The sequence below is a fragment of the Euphorbia lathyris genome, chromosome 1, assembly GCF_963576675.1.
Source record: "Euphorbia lathyris chromosome 1, ddEupLath1.1, whole genome shotgun sequence".
Lineage (NCBI taxonomy): Eukaryota > Viridiplantae > Streptophyta > Magnoliopsida > Malpighiales > Euphorbiaceae > Euphorbia > Euphorbia lathyris.
Genome location: NC_088910.1, coordinates 44174018 through 44199349, shown reverse-complemented (window position 1 = coordinate 44199349; position 25332 = coordinate 44174018). Strand labels below are relative to the sequence as shown.

The 25332-nt window shown below is 32.8% G+C and overlaps 1 protein-coding gene and 1 long non-coding RNA gene across 2 annotated transcripts; both read left to right on the top strand.

Moving 5' to 3' along the window:
- The first annotated feature begins 1054 nt into the window (after window positions 1–1054).
- LOC136234763 (transcription factor MYB98-like) lies at window positions 1055–2584 on the top strand. Its single transcript, XM_066024266.1, has 3 exons — window positions 1055–1498; window positions 1587–1713; window positions 2059–2584. The coding sequence occupies exons 1-3, from the start codon at window positions 1092–1094 to the stop codon at window positions 2494–2496; spliced, it is 972 nt and encodes a 323-aa protein (XP_065880338.1). The 5' UTR covers window positions 1055–1091; the 3' UTR covers window positions 2497–2584.
- Window positions 2585–5976: 3392 nt separating this feature from the next.
- LOC136234695 (uncharacterized) lies at window positions 5977–7904 on the top strand. Its single transcript, XR_010691450.1, has 3 exons — window positions 5977–6096; window positions 7430–7543; window positions 7644–7904. It is a non-coding gene; the product is annotated as an uncharacterized lncRNA (long non-coding RNA).
- The last annotated feature ends 17428 nt before the right edge of the window (window positions 7905–25332 follow it).

Here is a 25332-nt window from a genome sequence, read left to right as displayed (position 1 = left end):
TCTTAGTTAGGACATTTGCTTCTCATTTGGAGATTTGATTGTATTGGGTAATATTTTAGGACTTGAATGTAATAGAAATATGGATTTGTTTAGAATATACATTTAAGAGGAATACCTAGAAAAGTGATATTTATGATATTTGGAGACTATTAAGTGTTGATTGTGATCTTTTTATTTCACGTCCGATGCCGATTGAGGTCGTTTAAGGGTTGGGTGTGACAAGAGTTCAAGAGAGAGTGGAGATCAGTGGAAAACAAGAGCGCGAACAACTTGGCGAAACCTCACTGATGAAAAAAAACTCTTAAATTGTTTTCCCAAAATGTCCATAAACCTCACTTAAAATGTTCAAGTGAATCTCCATAAACCTGTTTTCTAAAGAAAAAAAAACTCTTAAATTGTTTTTCCAAAATGTTGTTGCAAATATGTGAAATATAAATATACTCTCATCTCAATATTAACGGTCATTTTTTCAAAAAAAAAAATAGTGAACAGTCATTTAAATTGTTTTTTAAACCATAAAAATTAAAAATGAATCTTTCAAGAAAAAAATAAAATGAAAAGGAAGAGATTTTACTTTACAACTGATGCATCGTGTCATCCTTCCACCGAATCAATAATTTATTAACACATGTCATATTAATCATTAAAATATTAACTTGTGTAATTTATTAGTTAATTATTGTTCAATTAATAATTTATAATCTTAAAATATAAATTTTAATTCTAAAATGTAAATTATAAATTCTAAAATATATAATGTGTTATTAAATTATTTATCAAACTGACCAAACCGAAATGTGGAATGTGTATTAAAATTTCTTAAAGCAAAAGGATACCATTGATCTTTTTCAACAACAAAAAAAAATTATTAATAAAATTTGGAATCCAAAGTTTCTAAGTAGGGAAGCTTAACAGTCACTTGTGTACAACAATATCATCCTTTAGATAAATAATAATCAATGGTGATTATGAATCTGTAACCACTATTTAATTAGCAGAAAATCTTCCAACACTTTCATTTTACTCTTTCTTTCAATTTGGAGAGCTTGAGTATAACAGAGAATAATCCAATTTAGAAACACCCAAAATCAATGTTTTCATCTTATAGTCCCCCAAAAATGAAAGATGGGTTCCTTTATGAACCATCACTTTCATCATCAAATCAATTGGATTATGACTATTTTGATCCCCAAATTCATTCATATTCAAATGAATCATCATCTTTAAATCACATTCTTCACGGGGTTCATCAAACCAGTTCAACGTCTACTGTGAATTTCCAAGATAATTATGAGCCCAATCCATTTGTGCAAAATGGTGGGCATGTTCAAGTCATGTTCAATCCATTTCTTCCTCATCACAATCCATATCCAGTTGAAAATATGGCTCCAAATCAGAGCCAAATCCATTTCTGTAACAAACCTTTCAATAGGGCCTGGCAAGGTCACAAAAAGAACACGGATATAATTAAAGGGAAATGGTCAATTGAAGAGGATAGGTATGAAATTAGGAAAATTTTGTGCATTATTGATGAAATTAACCCATTTTTTTCTCTGTGATATTCATTTTGGATCATGTGTTTGCAGGCTCCTGAGTCTACTAGTGGAGAAGTATGGAGTGACAAAATGGTCTGAAGTTGCTCAAATGGTGCCTGGAAGAAACGGGAAACAGTGTAGGGAAAGATGGAACAATCACTTAAGGCCTGATATCAAGGTAATTTAGCTACCAAAGTCCCTGTCCCTGTCCGTTTTGGTTTTGGTTTTGCTTTTGGTAAACAATGTTTTCCGGTGTACCTTTGGGTGTGTCTGTCACCGTCAACATAGTTTGGTATATATGTACAAAGTTTATTCCATATTTGATGTAATGCCCAATCATATTATCTGCATCTTAGACTTTTTTTTTTAAATGCTTTCCAAATACAGACAAAATCAGTTAACCCTAAAAATGCCTGCATGGAAGACATATGGAAATGTCTGACTTGGCATGTACATCTGATTTTTTTAAAAAATAATGATGTCATTCATTTTATTGAATATTTTATTGGTTTGTTTTTGGCAGAAGGATGCATGGACAGAAGAAGAGGATAAGATGCTAATACAGGCACATATAGAGGTAGGAAACAAATGGGCAGAAATTGAAAAACGATTGCCAGGAAGAACTGAGAACTCAATTAAAAATCATTGGAATGCAACAAAAAGAAAGGAATATTCTAAAAGAAAGTGGAGAACTCAGTATCTAAGAGGAACTCTTCTTCAAGATTATATCAGGAGCTTGAACTCATACTCTCAGAGGCCAGGTGCTGCTGAAACACCGGTTTTGAGCATGCTGCAGCCGCAAGCTATGGAGTTTAATCAGAATAATAATCAAAGATTGGTTTCAAATTATGATTTAGAATTAGATTTTGACAATAAGATGTTTGAAGATGGAAGCCTTGAATTTTTACTTGAAGATATGGATTATCATCATCATTATGTCAGTTTTGTTGATAATCACTAAAACCCTCGAGGAAGATGCTGCTTCCATGGATTTACTGGGGAAGATGAAGATGGATTTAGTGGAGGTGATTTCTGAGGTTAAAATGTAATAAAATAATTTGGGTAGATAGATAATTACAATAATATTAAATATTGTAGGTTCTATTTAAATAGGCAAGAAATGCAGTAAAAAGAACAGAAATAGTGTATCCATATGTTTTTCAGTTTAGTTATAAATTAAAAGAATGTTATATTGATATAATTAAAGTGGCTTAAAAATGTAGGAAAGGTCTCTGACATTATTATTTTTGTTTATCAGGCACATTTTGCAATTACTATCTTTTCGTTTTAATTTTTTTAATTAATGTTTTGCTCGAAATCTCTTTACAAATTTAATAATATATGAAACCTTACCAAACCTTACTATTTGCTTAAGAAATTACATGCATATTCCTGGGTTAAAGTGTAAAAATATCTCTAACGTTTTGGGAGCAGGAGCAATTTTACGCCTAACGTCTAAAATGGTGCAATTTTACCTCTAATGTTTGTAGCCAAAGCAATTTTATCCCTAACGTTGATAATTTGGATTACTTTCAGACACTATTATAAAACACAGTTATTTGTGTTCCTTATTTTGCACCAATTGCATATCAATCATTCTAAAAAATGATTTCAATGTTTTTTTTTGTAATTTAATAATAGAATTGGAGATTAATATTTATAAATTCGGTGAATTTTTTGAATTTTTTTGTCTAATTCATACAAAAGGTAATATATTTTTTCATTTTTTTATTTTTTTTCACATCCCAACATATGTTTGTGATTTGTTATTGATAAAATGACGCACGTGTGAAGTGTACATGATAATATTTATGACCGAGCAAACAGTTTGATGAATTATTTCTCATATTGACCCAAATTATCAATGTTAGGGGTAAAATTGCTCTTAGTTATGAATGTTATGGATAAAATTGCACCATTTTAGACGTTATGGGTAAAATTGATCCTAAACCAAAACGTTAAAGGTATTTTGGCACTTTAATCCTATATTCTTAGACTTCAAATTGCTCAAAAATATATGGAATTTTTCTATTTTCAACTTCTGCTTGGTGTCTTATTTGCTTTGAGGTAGGGGTTTGATTTCATTGAGATGGAAAGTGACTATTTGTAGCTTATCAATTGCATTAAAAGTCTGATTTCTCAAGTTCATGTCTCTTGCTTCGCGATTGCGTAAGACATTCTTCATCTCTATAATAGTTTGTCTATATGTAATTTTTTATTTGTTTACACATATTATATTTGGGATGCTCATAGTTTGGTATCGAAAGTTGAAGGATTTAATAGCCGTTATGCATTATCTCTAACCTTAAAGGAACGGGCAATGAAGCAGGAACAATCACTAAACAAACAATAGATTTAGGTTTACCTCTTGTAGCGTAGATCCATTGAATATCAGCGAAAAAAAAATTACATTGGCTCCGTATCACTTATCTATGAGACTGCTACATCAGAGCATCAACCACTGTTGTTCCACGATCTAAGAACGCACAAGGAATAGAGGGGGTGGTGACTTTGAGTGTAGGTAGAGAGGACTTGCCTTGTGCAGTATTCTAATTCTCTATGAATGATTAATTAGTCTTTTTTCTATTAGGTTTAGCCTCCATAACTATCTATTATATCTAGACTACACCTAAATCCTAACCATAACCCTAACCCTAAAATGATTAGGTTACGGGCGGACCATAAATGCATACGTAAATGGGCTTGGCCCATTTACTCCATTTATTTTTACATCTTCCACACATACGTAATAGAAACATACTCCATTACTTTGTCTCATTCATACTCACAAATAGTTCATGTGACTGGTATACAATCGAGAACTCAAACATTGTATACTCATTGGAGATATACAACCTCTCGAATTACATATGTAATTAAAAAAAGGTATATGCTTTATCCTAGAATTCATATCACATCTATTATTACCATTATCATCTCAACAGTTTATCTATTTTCACAAGCATGCATACATGTACAACTATCCGGATTTGTGAAAGATAGAACTACAAGATACACTTGATAAAGTCTTTCCCTCTTACTACATTATTTCCATAATAATTCATTTTACTTGCTTAGTCGGCCCCTTTTCGACCTTTTACGAATGTAAAAGTATGTTATGAAAATGTTTTTAAGTTCAAATAAGATTTGTATTTCTTAACATTTGATTGTGAGATGTTACTTCCGACTCGTTCACGTCTGTGGTAATGTCTCACTATCATATCCGATTCTATTTTGGATCGGGTTTGACATTTTGGCATCAGAGCAATAGGTTGGTTTATATGTATATGTGTACAGGAACACTGTTGGGAGAGGTCGAGGATCACAGGGTGACAGAACAAGTGGAGGTAATTCAGTTGGAAGAGGAAATGGTTGTGGTAATGGTAGAGGTACCAATATGGCTATAGGAGCTGGTAATACTTCTCAGGGAGCTAGGAATCAGGGTACTCAGCCGGATAGAGCTGCAACTCAACCTCAAGTTTTCGCTATGACTCCACAAGAAGTTGTTGCATCTGCAGAAGTTATCACTGGTACGATTTCTTTATTTGGAAAAGATGCTTATGTGCTTATTGATCCTGGTGCTACGCATTCCTTTATGTCGCCTTTATTTATGTCCGATGTAATGTGGGAGTCGAAATTGATGCCTGAATGTTTAATTGTTACCATGCCTATGGAGAATCTTTAGTATGTACACATGTATGTCCTGATTGTGAAGTAAAGTTAGGAGAGTCCTTTATACATGATGATTTGGTACCTTTAATGGTTCAAATATTTGATGTGATATTAGGCATGGATTCATTATCTAAGTGTCAAGCTTTGGTAGACTGTTGTAGGAAGAAAGTTAATCTGTTATTAGCTAATGGATATGTGTTTCAAAGCGAGAGAGGTGTACATAGAAATATAGTCTCTGTTATGACAGCTTTAAAAATGTCAAGGAAGGGGTGTGAATTGACTTACAACCGGGTACTGCTCCTATATCCCTAGCACTACAAGAAAAGGGGTTTTCAGTGGCGAAAATTTTGTGGGGAATTAAAATTCGCCATTAAACATAATGCATCTGTGGCGGGAAAATATTGCACCACAAATATTAAGATTTTAGTGGCGAATATTGTAATTGCCACATAAAGTGATGCATTAGTGATGAATTTATAAAATCCCCACATTTAATAGAATATAGTGGGGGAATTTTGATCCGCCACAAAATTATTAAGTAAATAGTGACAAATTCAATTAAATTGGCACAGATGAAAAAAAAGGTAAAGAGCGCCAAACCAAAAATTATTTCGAGCCAAAAATAATATTGAAATTATTAAAACATTTTAGTGAAATAAAATAAATAAATTTTAGGACTGCAGTGGTATCCTACAAAAAAAAACCCTAACTTATCTACAATGTTCTTCAATTTTTACACCTCTAAACTTATTATTCATTTGGGTTCCTTCTTTTCGTCTCTCACCTCAATGCACCCATCAAGAAGTTCAGCTCCAATAGGGGGGTGAAAAAGCCCCAAAATATTCTCTACCGGCCTCCCAAAACAGCCGCTGATCTGAAACAGTTCGAGGTATATTTGGGTATTCTTCTTCCTTTGTAATTTAGGTATGTTAGCTTTTATGGATTTGATTCTTCTCTAAGTCTGGGTGTTTAATTTTTTTCATGGGTTTTCCAACAACAGCAGTGAGAATTTCTCAAATTTTTTCAAGTTTTGATATATCTGCGGCTTGATTAAATTCTTTTACTTCTGCAATTTGAAGATTTATTGAACCGATCCTCAACAATTGATTGGGAATAGCAGATGAGTTATATTTGGTTCCTTTGACTCTCTTTCTGCATATATTTTGCTAGTCAGGGGGCTGTTATGTTCTGCATAAAATGGGAAAGGTTGTGCAATGTAGAAGATGAAGTTAAATTTACCAATTTTTTCTATTAAACTAGACAAGTCTGCTCCAATTTTAGTTGGTTTTGGGATTTTCACACATTAGACCAAGTTTTAATGAAGTTTCTGACAAGTGCGAACACAGTCACTAATAATAGTGGTGCCTTGGTTTCCTCTAGTAGTAAAAAATAGTTGAAAAACCTGTTCTTGAGTTATTAGTTCCAATATTAAACTAACCAAATAATTCCTTTAATGTGAATGATTATTCCAAAATGTGATTATTAACTTTCCTCTTCATTAACTCAGATCTGAGTGCTTCGTTTTCTGTGATGAGAGACACATCTGTATTCAATGTTGATGTTTTCTTATTAGAACCATTAGAAACAGTAGCAATTTGAGTTGTTGGGGTTTCATCGAGCATTCCACTTCGGATCTTAAGTTGATCGAGGTAAAGAGCATGTGATACCATTTGTACCGGCAATCTTTTGTTTTGTGGTGCGTGGAGTCTTACTTCGCAGGATAGTTTTAGTTGTAATACCATTGTGTTTCAATCTTCCTGTTATATCTTATCTAGTTCAAATTACTTAAAAAGTGATATTTCTTTGAAACTGATGAAAATATGCATTGCTGATCTTAAGGTCCAAATTTACCCTGCTGGACAAAAATATTGATATATGGTCACAAGGAGTAACTTCAAGCACTTGTAATGATTTTCTCACAGGTTTTCGTGTTATAGTTAAATATTTTAATTGGCTTTAAGGTTAGTTACTCATCTTATTGAAATTCATATCTTAACATGTGGCTATAGAAAAAGGGCTGGATTGGTTTAGTTAGGATCATACACTCCAATTACAGTGCTACTCTGCTCTGATTAACTTGTTCAACATAGGTGAGAAAACCATAGAGGCTAAGGAGGGAGGGATGGTATACGCTATATAGCAGAGATCTCAAACTACTTAGTGAAGTCTAAACACCATTTTTGTGGGCTTAGAATCTTTTTTGTATGTTGCATTCTTGACAGCTACTAGAATTTCACTATCTTTCACATTTCCAAGGCCTTTCCGTGCAATTAATAGTGGAGACAGTGCCCTAGATCTATTAGAAATTGATGGGAATGCTTCCATTAATATTGAAGGTAATCACTAGAACTTTTCCTTGTCATATATAAAAAAACTGAGTTAGAATTATCACTGCAGGATCATAATTTGATTTGTACTTGATATATTTCATGTTAGGAAAAAACTGGTGGAAAGATCATTTACGAGAAGACATGAATCGTCTACATTTTTTGATGGCGAAACTGTAACTACAAAACTCACCCACGCTATCCTCTGAATTTGTGGAAGCTTGTTACACCTGTGTATCTGAGGCTGATTAAACGGGTTCTAGATGGTTTAACACTAGAAGTTAATATCTTAACATTTTGGACGAAGCAATTTTTCACTATGTTGCTTGTTTGTAATGGATATAACCTATAACATATCACTATGGTTATGTATTTTTCCAAAGTTATATTGAATCTTATAGTTTAATTTTTATAGCAATAATTACTTATAATTTTAGTTTTTCATTAACTTGTGTATTTTTTTTATTACATACATACATATAATGGAAAATGAAGATTTCTATAAATGAAATGCTTTTATAGTAATTTTATCTATTAAATATTCATTTTTATGGCGTTTTTATCGCCACAAAATGCATGCTTTTATGGCGTTTTTATCGCCACACAATATATGCTTTTGTGGCGTTCTATTACGCCACAAATTATATGCTTTTGTGTCATACAATTATGCCACAAAATACTTGCTTTTGGGACCTAATATTCTGCCACAATACTTCTACATTTGTGGCGATAAGGTTCGCAATAAAAGAAGTTGTTTAGTGGCGCCAAAATTATGCCACTATAGACTATCATTTGTGGCGTTGTTCATTTCCTCACTATATAATATCATATTATGGCAATCAATTTTATTAGTCACTAAAAGCTTTTGTGTCGCGTTCCTAGTGGCAAAAATTATATTCGCTACAAAAAGCATTAGTGGCGCGTTTTGAAACTTTTGTGACAAAAACATTCCCCACAAAAAAAAAACTGTTTTTCTTGTAGTGGCACCATATAGAATGGCACCGGCACAAATGAAAGAATTAAAATTACAGTTGTAAGAGTTGTTAGATAAGGGATATATACGACCTAGTGTATCACCCTGGGGAGTTCCAGTGTTGTTTGTGAAGAAAAAGGATGGAACAATGCGGTTGTGTGTAGATTACCGTCAGTTGAATAAGGTTACAATCCGTAACAAGTATCCGTTGCCTAGAATCGATGATTTGTTTGATCAGCTGCAAGGGGCGACAATATTTTCAAAAATTGATCTGAGAACCGGATATCATCAATTGAAGATCAGAGAAGGAGATGTTCAAAAAACGGCTTTTAGAACTCGGTATGGGCATTATAAATTTTTGGTAATGCCATTCGGGTTAACTAATGCACCTGCTGCATTTATGGATCTGATGAACCGAATATTTAAACCTTACTTAGATACATTTGTAATTGTGTTTATTGATGATATTCTTGTGTATTCTAAGAGTAAGGAAGACCACAGTAAGCATTTGAGGACAGTTTTGCAGATTCTGAGAGAGAAGCAGTTGTATGCCAAATTTAGTAAATGTGAGTTTTGGCTTGATGAAATTATGTTCTTGGGGCATGTGGTATCAGTTAAGGGAATTCTAGCGGACCCTAAGAAAGTTGAAGTTGTAGCTAACTGGAAAGCACCATCGAATGTACATGAAGTGCGCAGTTTTCTGGGGTTAGTAGGGTATTACAGAAGGTTTGTGAATGGATTCTCACTTATAGCTTCTCCAATGACGCAATTGTTGAGAAAGGGAGTAAAATTCAAGTGGACACCCGAGTGTCAGAACAGTTTTGATACTTTGAAGTCAAGACTTATTAGTGCTCCAGTGTCGACACTACCTGTAGTGGGTGAAGGGTATACAATATATAGTGATGCTTCAAGGCAAGGTCTTGGAATTGTGTTGATGTAGAATGATAAAGTAATTGCTTATGCATCACGATAGTTAAGACCACATGAATTGAATTACCCGACACATGATCTTGAATTAGCCGCTATTGTGTTTGCTTTGAAGATTTGGAGACACTATCTTTATGGTGAGAAATGTCGCATTTTCACTGATCGCAAGAGTTTGAAGTGCATAATGAGTCAGAAGGAATTAAATTTGAGGCAAAGAAGATGGATTGAGCTATTGAAAGATTATGATGTAACAATTGAATATCATCCTGGTAAAGCTAATGTTGTAGCTGATGCTTTGAGTCGCAAGAATGTTGGAAGTTTGAGTTATATTAAATCTGTAAAAATGCCTTTGTTACTTCAAATAAGGGCTTTGAATGTAGAGTTGAATCGTGAAAATGAAGGAGTGTTATGTGCAATGTTGAAAGTGAGACCAATTCTTAGAGATAGAATCAGAGAAGCTCAAAGTCAATATGAGTTCTTGGAGAGGATTAAAGATGAAGTTGTGCAAGAAAAGTGTACTGATTACAAGATTACAATAAATGGAATGCTAATGTTTGGAGATAGAATGTGTTCCAAATATTAGCGATATTAAGAAGGAGATATTAGAAGAAGCTCATGATTCCTCATATGCAATGCACCCTGGGAGTACAAGATGTACAGAAACCTTCGTGATCATTTTTTGGTGGAAAGGGATGAAAAGAGAAATAGTTGAATATGTGAGCAGATGTTTGAGTTGCCAACAAGTCAAAGCCAACCATCAATGACCTGCTGGTACCTTGCAACCACTTCATATTCCTGAATGGAAGTGGGAGCATATTACAATGGATTTTGTCAGTGGATTGCCTCGTACGCAACATGGTAATGATGTTATATGGGTAATTGTAGATAGATTGACGAAATCAGCCCATTTTCTGCCAGTGAAGGTAACTTTCTCTTTAGAAAAGTTGGCACAAATGTATGTCAAAGAAATTGTGAGACTTCATGGTATGCCAGTTTCTATTGTGTCTGACAGGGACCCTCGTTTTACATCAAGATTTTGGCCTAGTTTCCAAGATGCATTGGGAACTAAATTGAACTTCAGTACTGCCTTCCATCCACAGTCAGATGGTCAAAGTGAACGTACAATTCAAAATTTGGAGGATATATTAAGAGCTAGTATTCTGAATCTCCAAAGTAGTTGGGATGTGCATTTGCCTTTAATGGAGTTTGCATATAATAAAAGTTATCAGTCTAGCATTGATATGGCACCTTATGAGGTATTCTATGGAAGAAAGTGTAGGACTCCGTTATGTTGGTCCGAAGTGGGTGAAAGACAGTTATTGGGGCCTGAGATAGTGCAATTGACGACTGAAAAGGTACAAATTATCCAGCAAAAACTGAAAGAAGCTCAAAACAGACAAAAGAGTTATGCAGATTTGAAACATAGACCGATTGAGTATGTTGTGGGAGATAAAGTATTTCTGAAAGTATCGTCGTGGAAAGGTTTACTCCGATTTGGCAAGAAAGGAAAGTTGAGCCCTAGATTCATTGGTCCGTATGAAATTGTTGAAAGAATTGGACCTGTTGCATATCGTTTGAAGTTTCCTCAAAATCTTTCAAACATTCATGATGTTTTTCACGTGTCAATGTTGCGGAGGTATAGAAGTGATCCAAATCACATTATCCAGGAGCAACCAATCGAACTTTCAGAGGATTTGCCTTATAAAGAAGAACCAATATCAATCTTGGCTAGAGAGGAAAAAATGTTACGGAATAAAACAGTACCACTGGTGAAAGTATTGTGGCATAGACATTCTCGGGAGGAAGCAACCTGGGAAAGAGAATCGGATATGAAACACCAATACCCTCATTTGTTCACTTCTTCGGGTAAGTAAACTTTCAAGGACAAAATTCTCTAAGGTGGGGAGAATTGTCACGTCTGTGTCCTTAATTTTTTATTTATTATACCCTGAACCCTAAGTTATATTATATTCATTTTAGGATTGGTCGATTAGTTGAGTGGTACGGGTATAGTTTTGAGGGTAATTGCACATTTTTATAACAATTATAAGTTTAGGGTAAGTTTTAAAGAAACTAGATTTTTGGAGGACCAAAGTGAATGATTATCCACTTACTTCAAGACCTATTAATAGCATTATTTCACAATTAGGAAATCATTTTGATCAAACTCATCCTTCTACATTGTTCTTCCTCCTCCATTCTCTCTCTTTTCTCCTCCACCTTCCACCAGCCACCAAAACAGGGCAGCTCCACCGTTTTGCATGTTACCGGAGATCTAACCGTCCAAATCACCTCAAATATTAACTGGAGACTCTAGACACATAGAAGCAACTTCTGACTAGAGGGATTTTGATTTGGAGCAGTATACTAAGAATATGGGCTAGGCAGATTTGGGATAGATTTAGGGTTTTGGTGGTGTTGTTCTCAAATTTAGGCTAAGGTAAGTAACTATCAACTAGTTTTTGGTTTGCATGTATAAATATATGTATATTGAGCTATAAATTTTCATGAATTTATCTCCTAAGGGTTTTCTTAGAAATGATTTGAGTATTGGTTGTTGATTTGAGTTTGTGTTCAAGTTTGAAGGAAATGAGTTCACAATGGTAATTTTGGACTATTTTAATTCATATCTTGATGTTGAATTGATTTTCTTAAGATTTTGATTATTATATAGTTCAATTGATGTGAATTAGTTTTCTTAAGGGATATTTAGTTCAATTGATGTTGAATTAGTTTTCTTAAGGGTTTAAGTGCTATTTGGGTTCAATTGATGTTGATTTGAATTTCTTTAAGGGTTTTAATGTTATTTTGGGTCAATTAGTGTTCAATTGGATTTCCTTAAGGGTTTTAATGTTATTTTGGCTCAATTAGTGTTCAATTGGATTTCTCTAAGGGTTTTAATGATATTTGGCTCAATTGGTGTTAAATTGGATTTCTTCAGGGGGTACAATTGCTATTTTGGTTCAGTAAATGTTGGATTTCGATTTATTGATGATTGTAATAAAGTTTGATATATTTGATGAGAAAATGTATACAATTGAAGTTTGGTTGGAGTTTGGGTAAAGTTTGTATCCATCAGGAGTAGTCCGGACGGGTGGTTTGATATTTGAAGACCATGTTCAGTGAGAAATATGGCATGCGTACACAGTCTAAAGACCTAGTCGGGTATTGACATCGAAGTGTTGGGTAAGACCAATATGGAATTAGGCATGGTTAAAGAGACGTCTCGATTATGTTTGCGCGTTGTGGATTGATTTACGAGGGGATACTCGGTGATGGATATACGATGTTGAATTTGATTCGAACTTTGATTTTTAGTAAATGTTTATATTAGAATCATTACATTTTGATTAAGTTTGATTTGAGATTATTGATTAAAATTTTGTTTTAATTGGATGTTGTTTACAAGTTAATAAATTTAAGGTTTGGTTTGGTTAAATGTTTTCACAAATGTATACATATAGCTATTTTACGTAAAAACTAGTTTCTATAGTTGATAGTTGCTTACTGAGATTTTTGTCTCATATTTTCAAATGTTTTAATGTTTTTATGCGAAGAAGTACGAGGTACTGAGAGAAGTGTTCGACACTAGGGCGAGGATTGGATACGGTCACGATTGTCCAAGTCGTCTTCTAGGGTATTGCATACCATTTTGTACATGTAAATATAGGTTTGTTTTGTACTTATGAATGTTTAGGCACCCGAGTTGCCAATTTTGAAACGATAAAGAAGTTGTGTTATGCACTATTTTGGTTTGAATGTCCAATTATGATGTTAATTTGTGTGGTTAGGCAATTTAAAAGTTAACATATTAGAATTGGAGTCATTTTCTATGTTTCAAACTCGTTTTGGTAAAAAGCTAAGAGAGAAGGATTCGTAATTGGATATTATTAGTGATTTTCGACCTATTACGAATGTAAAAGTATGTTATGAAAATGTTTTTAAGTTCAAATAAAATTTGTATTTCTTAACATTTGATTGTGAGATGTTACTTCCGACTCGTTCACGTCTGTGGTAATGTCTCACTGTCATATCCGATTCTATTTTGGATCGGGTTTGACACCAATTTTCAAAATACCACGGTAATAAATAATTATTCTTCAAATAACCAAAATCAAAAATATATAAAAATTTAAATAATATGTTTTAGACCATTTAATCTAACGTATTCAAAACCATTTAAATATTATATAAATATTTTTAAACTAAATATTAAACCACATACTTTTATGCAACTTATTTTTATCTGTCACCGGAATAGTTATGGATAACACTAAACCGGTATAGTTAATTTAGACCAAATATACCATTAGGCTCGTTATATTGTCACAAGTCTATTTGTAGTAATTTGATATTCAACTTTACACCGACTCTAATGCGCAAATATCGGTATTAGTCCTTCTAATTTATAACTTATTTTAATTCGATAATTTAACGTCACTTAATTATTATATAAATTGAATTTTAAACCAACATTTTTATTAAACTATTTATGTTTGTCGCTGAAATTGTAAACTGTAACACTAAACTGGTATCCTTAATTCTGACAGAAGGTTCAGTTAGATTCGCGACACTACTAGAAATCTATCCGTACCAATTTTTATTATCAGTTTCTTTATATTATTATTATTCAATATATAGAATTTCAGACTGACAAATTAATAATTAACTAGTGTCATATATTTTCCATGACCGAAACCTTTAATTGAGCGTCGATTAAATTCTTTCCGTAAATTCGTTTCGTAACCGTGAGCTAAACCTCTAATTGATCATCTATTTTAATAGATAATTGTCTAAATTTTATATTTTTATTAATAACCTATAGACTTGATAAATCATAGGTATAAACCTGTTAAAATTTGAAGAGTACTAAAATCAGAATTACTCAAAATCATACTTAGAATATTTTAAAAGTAATATTTAGATTAAAAATATAGTTACCGAAATGTCGTCATTGATCACCGAAATTAATCGGTGTAATCCGTTAATAACTGATCCAAAACGTTGTCTCGATCACCGATATAATCGGTTGTCAGCCAAAAATATTTTTCCCGAAAACCTTCTTAACCCAAAATTTCATATATACCAAAAGGCATTCTTTTTCTTTTTCCCTTTTCTTTTATCCTCTGATAACCATCTTCCTTCCTAATTTAAACCATCTTTATTGGATGTTTTTTTTTATATACATTTTTGAGAAATTCAACTGATACAATGTTTTCAAAAATTTAAATGAGTGCCACCTATTAAAGTATATTGACATATGTACATAAATTGACAAGTGGCTTTAATATACATCAAGTTGATGCCACGTTTTTTTCTATTCATTTATTTGTTTATTTTTTTTATTTTTTTTTAATTTGACATCACATGAAATTAAAAGTTAAAAATACAACTATACATATAAAGTAGACATATGATTTCTAAATTGAATGAATAATGATTTTGGTCCTTTTAGTTTATAATTGTTTATAAAAATTACCCAAATTTTTTATTTACACCTAAAAATATCAAATTAAATATTTTGAATTGAATTTTTGAACACGGACGTGACACAAACGACACAAAAATAAATGTCTGTCATGTATCTTGTGTCATGTGAAAGGGAAAATGGTATAGTGTATGTTTAACAACACCCTAAACTAATCAATAACTATATCTATTTACTTATAGATTGACCAAAATTAAGGTTATTACAACTTTCATATTATTCTCTTAAGTAACTTGAGTATGTAAATACACATGTAAAACTTATTTGGTAATTGCAAGGAAGAAAGAAAACAAAAGAAACAATAGAATGTTAGAAACAGTTAGTAATAGAATTTCAAGGCATTGTGTTGCCGGGTTCTTAACCCTCCTCTTATTACCAAAAAAAAATTGAATGGAATTTGAATAGATCCTTACATATTTTTTTATCATTATATAATTTGTTTTCGTTGGGATATTTTGTAAGTTATTTTAATATATCTATTAAATGTAAATATAATTTTTTTTCAGTTATATTTGTTTTAATGTTATTTATTAAAGTTAAATAAAGGAAATTTGAATGGATCCTTACATATTTTTTTGTCGTTATATAATTTTTTTTGTTCGGATAATTTGTAAGTTATTTTATTATATCTATTAAATATAAATATAAAAAAACAGTAATATTGATTTTAATGTTATTTATTAAAGTTAAATGAATGTAATTTGAATGGATCCTTACATATTTTTTGTCGTTATATAATTTTTTTCGTTGGGATATTTGGTAAGTTATGTTATTATATCTATTAAATATAAATTAGATTAGATATAATATTTTTTTTTGTTACTGAGGCAGCGGAATAAACAGACTTTCGTTCTAAACGACTGTTCGCGCACGAACAATGCTTAAAACCGTCAACGATCGTTGAATCGCGCACGACTAACGAAAATTGGAAAAGAGAATAAACTCTAAAATTTTATTCATCGAAAACTACTTACATAAGGGGAGCGTCGAGCCTTTATATAGGCTGACAAATAAAACCTAATTCAAAACCTAAAAGGAAAAGTAACAAAAACACGGAAATAATTGAAAGTGCGACAAAAACACAAAACTGCCGTTTTGAGGCCCAAAACGACCTCAGAGGCCCATGTTCTGAATTTGGAAGATTAGTTTAATTCTAATTAAACCTAACAATTTAGTTTAGGATAAATTACACAATGATCATAATTAACAAATTATTTATAACTGTGTCAGACCCTTAAACAAATTTATTTAAATGTCATATTTGGTGGTTTTTTTAAAACTGTTTTTATTTCCTGCAACTGAATAACTGGAAATTTGACAAAAATAAAAATAAAATTATGATATTTTGATATTTTAAAATTTAAAATCATATAATGGTAAAATACATAAAAGCGATTTTCATAATTGTAAATAGTTTTTAAAATATGAATTTCTATGTAATTTTCCCTTTAGTTTATATAAGCTGAAAATCCAAATTTTAGTTAGAGTTAACAATCGAAACGATTACATCTTAACTTATACTAAAAAGAATGAAAATATATAAAAAAAATCTTTATTTAATCATTTTGGAAAGAAAAAAAGACAAATAAAATATAAAATATACATAAGACAGTGAGAGGTGTGAAACAATACAATTGAAAATAAAATAACTAATACATAAGAAAAAAAATCGAATAATTACCTTCAGAAAAATAACAATTTCTTGTAATTTTTGACACATTTGTTTTTCCCGATTTTAGTTGTCTATGCCTCTTCTATTTGCATTGGATTTCTTCGATTAGAGATATCAAAGTCTAAATTCTCTCAATTCTTGAAAAATGCAATTAATAAAGTTTATCAATATGTGGAACAACACAATTGAGAACAAAATAACTACTACATATGAAAAAAAAATTGAATAATTACCTTGGGAAACATAACGATTTCCTGTAACTTTTTACACCTTTGCTTTTTCCGATTTCAGTTGTCCATGTCTCTTCTATTTCCATCATATTTCTTCAATTGGAGATATCAAAGTCTAAATTCTGACAATTTTTGAAGAAAATGCTATTAATACAGCTTATCAATGGAAATTGCTCCTAAACAAACCTGAATCTTTTAATGAAGTAAGAACAAAATTATAAGACTATATTATTTGAAGTAAGGACAAAATTATAATATTGAGAACAAAACTAATACATAATCAAAATTAAAGGTCGATGAGGACTTTGATTTTCGGTGACCAATGAATATAATGATGGAATACTATCTATAATGCTTTATATATAGGTTTTTTTGTGACTTTTAGATTTCTTTCGCTTTGTATTTTTTCATCTTCCTGTAATTCTTACTTTATTTTATTACTTTAATTGATGGACTATTAATTGATAATAAATAATAAAAGTTAAAAATATTTAATTAATTATTAATAAGAAATTTATATTTTATAAAATAATAGAACTAAAAAAATCGAGTGGATATATTAATTAATTATTAATGATATAATAACTCAGATTTAGAGAATTTAAAATAACACAATAAAAAAATTGTATTAATTTAATAATTTAATAATAGCAGATTTAGCAAATGAGGGTTATCCGAATGGTAAGGAGTTGAATCTTTGCTTGTCAGTTTTGAGGTTCGATTCCCCATTCCGTCAAAATTTATAATAATACAATACAATCGGTATATAGATAAAAAAAATAGGTGAAGAGGTATATTGTATTAATTAAATATAATAATAGATTAATAATTTATATTTAATAGGCATTAGGAGCGAACCTTGGCGCAACGGTAAACGTTGTTGTCGTGTGACCAAGAGGTCACGGGTTTGAGTTTTAGGAGCGGCCTCTTGCCAAATAAATTGGCAAGGGAATGCTTGCCCTTAGTACACACTTGTGGTGGGACCCCTCTCCGGACCCTCGCTCAGCGAGGATGCATAGTTCACCGGGCCGCCCTTTTTTAGCCATTATTATTTACAACATTTGTTACAATTTATTAATTGTATTATATAATGTAAGGAGTTTGTGATTTTTTCCATAAATTTACATCCCCGCTAACTAAAAACTTGAGGTATGGCTATGTTGGATTTTCTTAGAGTTATGTAAATTTTTTTTTTTTAATTGTTGTGGGTTTTATGTTGTACATTGTCATTTTGGCGTTACTTGAAAGAAGGCAACAATAAAGAGGACATCATGTATTATATGATAAATTTTTCATGTTATTATTCAGATCGTAAAACTTTTAAAAACTGTGTAATGTAAGCACTATTTCTCCCGGTTGTATATTTGAAAAAATCGTTTTATTGGTTTAAGTTATAATTAGATTGTTATACATTTCTTACAAAATTCAACTCTTAAATAATGTAGAAATTAACTTTATTTGTTGTATTTTTGTATGTTTTTTAATTAAGTTGTTTTCATGCAGTATGACAATATTGCAAATGAAGCCTTGCTTTAACCAAATTAATTACCTCTCTCCCGAAAAAGACACGTGCAAAATAAGAGTCAAGGTAATTAGGTTATGGGAAGCACTTAACACAAAAGAGAACAATTCTATAATGATTTTTGATATGATATTGCTAGATTAAGATGTATTTATTTCATATTTTATTGGAATATTAGGATAATAAGGAGAATGGACATTCTTGTATTTAGCTAATAATCAGTGAGGGTATTTTAGTAACTGTTGATGGGGTATTTTAGCAAGCTAAATTCTGTTTCATATATAATCACCATTAGCACACCTGTATATTTTAACTAATTCATTAAATCAATAAAACAAGATTCTTCTCTCAATTTCTTTGCTTGTCCATTATGGTATCATAACAAGGTTAGATTGGAGCTCAGAAATTGATAATCACAGTCGCCAGAGATCACCGAAGAATGCGAAGGAAGAAGGAACAATACAGATCGTATTGTGAAGTGGTGAATTCTAGTCGCGAGGAGCGAGAAGAAGAATCAAGCGAATCAGAAAATTCTTCAGATCCAGATCGTGAAGAAGTTCAACAACCAGAGCAAATTCAACAACAATCTCCAATGACTACTCCAGGTATCACTCAAAATGATGTAGTAGTGCAAGGTACAGAAAGCCCTAATTTGTTGATTGCACATATCATATTTGATTGCACAAACTATAATTTGTGGAAGCGAGCGATGATATTAGCCATAAGTGCAAAGAGAAAGACTAGTGTGATCACAACTGATGAAGAACCAACAGATCCAGATTCAGATGCACATCTGAAGTGGAGAGAGAATGATGATCTTGTATTCTCATGGATCATAAACTCAGTAACCAAGGAACTTGCACCGGTGTTCATTAATGCCAAAACAGCTCGAAGATTGTGAAAGGAAAATGCAGAGAGGTATGGAGAGAGCAATGGTTCTTTGATTTTCCAGCTTCGCAAGGAAATTTGCAGTCTCAATCAAGAAGGTATGATCTTAGTTGATTTTTTCAATAAGATGAAGATGTTGTGGGATGAGTATGCAATTCTTAAACCATTTGATAACTGTACCTGTGGAGGATCTAGAAAGATAGCTCAAACTCAAATTGATGGTGAGCAGCTTATGCAATTTCTATCAGGATTGAATTCTGAGTTTGATCATGTGAGGGATCAAATTTTGATTACTGAGCCTTTGCCTTCTGTTAACAAGGCATTCTCTATGCTCTCTAGAGTTGAAAGGCAAAGGAGTGGTAGTACAAACAGTGTTGTGGATTTTGCTTACATGTCTGCTGGAAGAAAGCAATCTTACAACAACACTAACACTGGTGGTAAAACAAGATACAATGCCAAAAACAAGTCAGATAAATTCTGTACTTATTGTCGGAAGGAAGGTCATGAGAAGAATGACTGTTTCAGATTGAAGGGATACCCGGAGTGGTTCAAAGGGAAAAGGATTACTGGTCCATCCACTGGTTCATCCAAACACCAGGCCAACTTGACTCAAGAAGATCTTGATAATCCATTATATAACAATGATTTTGGTGAAACATGTGATAAACATAATGTTGATACAATGCAAGAAATGTTGCAGAAACTGGAAATGATGCAGAGAGAGGTACAAAGGGCACTGCAAGGCAAACAAACTGAGCAAACAGAATTTTCTGCATTTGCTGGTTTTGCAGGTGCTTGTTTAGGTAATTCTTTTACTAAAAATATAAAGCAAGTAGTATAGATAGTAGATTCAGGGGCCACTACTCATATGACCTCTACTTGTTCAATTATGAGTAACATTGTTAAGCTACAACATTATAGAAGAGTTTTTTTGCCAACTGGTGATATGTATTCAGTGAGTTATAAAGGAGAAGTTATTTTACCACAGGGATGCATTTTACAAAATGTGTTGTATGTGCCTACTTTCAAGCAGAATTTGTTATCAGTAGGCAGATTATTGACAGATAATGCAATCACTGTGCTGTTCTGGGCTAAGCATTGTGTTGTGCAGGACCAGCCATGTAAAACTATCATTGCATTGGGCATAATGAAGGGAGGATTGTACTTCTTGGATGAAGACTCTTTTAGTGCAAATCTAATAAATGAGTTCTGCAAGCTAATGCATTTAGAATGTAGTAGTATGAATAAAGATGGCATAGCTCTTTCTGTGAAAGAAAATACCACTGATACACATTTATGGCATAGAAGATTAGGACATATCTCAGCAGAGAAATTGTCTCATGTATTTCAGTTTGTAGATTCTCAGTGTTTTAGTACTTGTGATGTTTGCATCAGATCTAAACAGACCGGAAGGCCTTTTTGTAGTAGTACAACTCAATCAATAAAAGTTTTTGATCTTTTACATATTGATTGTTGGGGACCCTATAAACAAATTTCTACTGGTGATATGTACATGTTAACCATTGTGGATGATTATAGCAGAGTTATATAGACAATTTTGTTTAAACATAAAGACCAGGTGAGTGTGTTATTGGAGGGTTTTTTATGTTTAATCAAGACACAATTTCAACAATGTGTGAAGTGCATTAGAATAGATAATGGAACTGAGTTTATTGGCAAGTCAACACAATCAGTACTGCAGAAATATGGTATTTTACACCAAAAATCTTGTGTATACACACCACAGCAAAATGGGACAGTTGAAAGGAGGCATAGGAGTTTAACAACTGTGGCAAGGCTTTATTGAAGGAAGGGTCAGTACGAGTCAAGTTTTGGGGAGAGGCATTACTGCATGCCACAACTATACTGAAAATATCACCAACTAAGGTCTTGCAGTGGAAAACACCTTTTGAGGTTTTGTATAGCGTAAAGCCAAATTATGCAGATATCAAAGTATTTGGTTGCAAAGGCTGTGTGTTAAATGTGCATCCTGACAGAGGAAAATTTGATGACAGATCCACTCCTTGTATTTATATGGGGAATTCAGCAGGCCAAAAAGGGTGGAAGATGTATAATATGGTCACACACAAATTTTGCACATCCAGGGATGTCAAGTTTGATGAAACTTGTTTCCCTTATGCAATTAATAATGTTCCTATTTTGCAGACAACGCCTAGCAATCACATACTTATAGATGCAACTGATGATATCATAAATGAAGCTCCTGAGGCTCCTACCACATCAGATGCTGTTACTGAGGATGAATCTGATTCTAGTCAGCAGCAGCAGTCACCAACCCCAATTATGCATAATAGACACATTGTTGAACCTGAAGCAGTTGTGCATGAGACACAACAACATCAACACATGGAGATTGAAGGAAGGAGATCCACTAGACAACGTACACAACCTACATGGATGAGAGACTTTGTGGTCAATAGTGTGTTTCATGAAAGAGGTAGTTCCTTATTGTTGAGTAATAACCATTCAGCTTATCTAGCTGAAATACAAAAGGAACAGGAACCTAAAACTTATAAAGAGGCAAAGGGCAATCCCAAATGGGAGAAGGCCATGGCAGAAGAAATAGCAGCATTGGAAAAGAATCATACCTAAAAATTGGTCACATTACCAGAGGGGAAGGCAACAATCACATCTAGATGGATATTCAAAGTGAAATATGCTGCTGATGGAACTGTATCAAGACATAAGGCCAAACTTATAGCCAGAGGGTACAACCAGAGATATGGGATTGACTATCATGATAGTTACTCACCAGTCACAAAAGTAACTACTGTGAGAATGTTTTTGGCTGTAGCAACAATAAATAACTGGCCTATTCAACAGATAGATATCAATAATGCCTATTTACATGGCAACATTGAAGAAGAATTGTATATGGAAGCTCCTGAGGGATATGATAGTAAAGGAATGGTCTGCAAACTGGAAAAATCTTTGTATGGATTGAAGCAGGCAGGAAGACAATGGAATAAGGCTCTCACTTAAAAGCTTATTCAATTGGGGTATGTGAAATCTATTCATGATTACTATCTTTTCACTAAGAAAACTGCAGGTCAATTCTTAGCCTTGATAGTTTATGTAGATGATGTTCTCATTACTGGCACATCTATGAAACTAATCATGGAAACTAAGAAAGCATTAGATGATTCATTTACCATAAAAGACATGGGAGAGGCTAAATACTTTTTGGGTATTGAGCTTGCTAGATCAGATCAGGGTTTGATGATTTCACAATCCAAGTATATCAAAGATCTTATTAATGATGCTGGTTTGAATGAAGCACACAGCGTCACTAGCCCTTTTCAGAGTGGAATCGAGCTTGAGGATGAGTCTCCATTATGTTCAGAACGTGAGAGGTTTAGAAGAATGGTTGGCAGGTTGCTTTATTTAGGCTTCACCAGGCCTGATATTGCATATGCAACCCAGCAGCTATCACAATACATGAATAGTCCTACTATTGTACAGATGGAGGCAGCAACGTATGTGGTCATGTACTTGAAGGAATCAGTGCATACTGGTTTATACTATATATTTGTAATGGAAACTTAACTCAAATGGAGGCTTCCTGTGATTCAGATTGGGGCAGATGTAAGATAACAAGGAAGTCAGTGAGACAGGGTATTGTGTCTTTGTTAGTAACAACTTGATATCCTGGAAATCAAAAGATTATTATAAAAAAAAGAAAACATAAATAAAAAGAAAAGAAAAAGAATTAATAAAAATAAGGGGCAAATTTGCACCATTTTTCAGTAACCCGTCTAGCAACTTTGACAATGAAAATGGATCCCCAAACAGCAAGATATCAGACAGTTATTATTTTTTCAGAAAGTTCGGGATGTTAGCTTTTCAGAATGTCAAAAATGGAGCAAAACGGAGCTAAAACGAAGCCGGTAGAATTTTTCAAAGAGAATCAGTGCTGAAAAACAGGTTTGAACATATCTACCTATTTGAGGAACGTATTTCACGGCATTATCTCCATTTTTCCAACTCCCAACTCATCCATTTTCTTTCTTCAACTTATGGGAAGGTAATGGGATCATGGGTGAGAAATTTAAGGGCAACTAACATGAGATTTGTTTCTCAAAATACTATAAATAGAGCTCAACTCTTTCATTCCAATCCCCACTCAAAATCAATCAAACACAGACAACTTTTCTCTCAAATTCTCTGCCAAAATCGGCCTTTTTATCAATCTTTAGATTCGTAGAAATCGTTCTTTAGCATCTAATTAGTCTAAACAAGGTCTCAATTCCCAGAATTAGTTCTTTAATCTTCCGTTCCTCAGAAAAGCTTCCAATTTTCAAAAACTTCAAATCCGAAATTCTCTAAGTTTAATCAACCAATTTTCAAATCGTTTCTTGCAATCTCTTAGTTAAGTCAGTAAAATCATCACCCAATCCTCGTTTCAAGCTTTCTTAGTCTAAATCAAATTTCACCATTGTTATATTCTTCAAAGCTTCAAGTATTTTCCGTGAAACCAAGATCACCGAAACCCTCATCAAACAACTTTTCTGGTGAGCCGTTTTCCAAATTTTATTCAGAGTTCGTTAGCTAATCATTTTAGCCCAAATTAATTTTAATCTCTTTATTGACATCAATTCTTCAATTCTCAATTTTTATTTCGTAAAAAACGACACCCTATAGCCTTCTTAATCGCCCCTGAAGTACCCTCCACGAAACAGAATCAAGCTTTTGGTTTTTCAACCATCAAACAATTATTCTGTCACCCCATTTTCAATAATTTATTCCGACTCATTTACTCGACCTTTTTCTGAAATTCTAGTTCTAAACCCTTCATTCGCACACTAACTTTAAATACTAGCCTTCGTTTCGCTATAATCCGACCTCTACAGCTCCTGAAATTGAACCAGAAAGTTCCAAGAAATCATTGTTTTTGTTCCACAAAGTGTTGCTGATTTATTAGCTTGGTGGTAAATTTCTGTCTAAGCCCTTGAACTCTCCGAACTGCTCCGAATTCACCCAGAATTACCCGGACAACGCAACAGCCCCTAAGCCGATTTTCTGGAGTACTAGTCCTTAATTTCGCGCATTCCAATGACATCAAAGAAATCGGTTTAATTTTATTTCATCCCATGCATATTTGTTTTTATGACTTATTTACATTTCTAGCTTTAAAGTTATTATTTCTTTTTAAGTTGTAATTTTCATACTTTATTATTATTTGTAACACAACAAACATTGAAAAATATTTACAAAATCAATAAAAATATAAAAGAAAGTTAAAAAAGTTATATTTTTGTGTCGTTTTATTACTTTATTTTTTGTACTTATATTTAAAAATTGTTTTTCCGACCGACCTGTCAAGTAACGTCGGGGCCCAAGACCGTTGTTTTTATTTTCAGTCCTTATAACGGTCGTCAATCGTTTTTCGTTTAGAATTCAAGTAATTTAGGTGCATTTCATTTATTTAATGTATTCAATTACCATTTTATCCTTCGAGAAATAGCTTCTCTGGCACGCCCGTATTATTTTTACCATTTTTAATCCCCGCAAACGCGTATCAAGGTTGAAAATTGGGATATTCCGAAAATATCGCCAATAATTTTTGGCACGCCCAGTGGGACCTAAAAACGTTTTTTTATTATTAGTACCAAAACTACGGTTTCTTAAGTTTTACCAAAATTTTAATAACTTTTTGTGACTACCGATTTTATTTACTAAGTGTTTTTTTGTTTTTTGTGTGGTATTTTTGCTTTGATATTCTGTTTTGGCAATTTATTTCCAAACTTTTCTAATATCATTTGTTGTTTAAGATGCCACCAAGGAAAAATACAGGTCGAGAACTACCCATTCCGGAGTTTGATGAAAATCAGAATAGGGGTCAAGATGAAAACGTTGATGCAAATGCACCCGAGGGTTATGTTGCCGAGACCGTGAGCCACTTGGAAGACGTTCGTCGGACGTCAATGCCACAACCGGACTTTAACGCATTTTTTGCGAGACAAGAGGCCCAGATGCGCAACATGGAAAGGCTTGTAGCCGAGATGTCGCAAAATGGTAAAGCTCAAACTCAGATGATGCAAGCTTAAAGACAACCCAATTTGGAAAACAGGATTAAT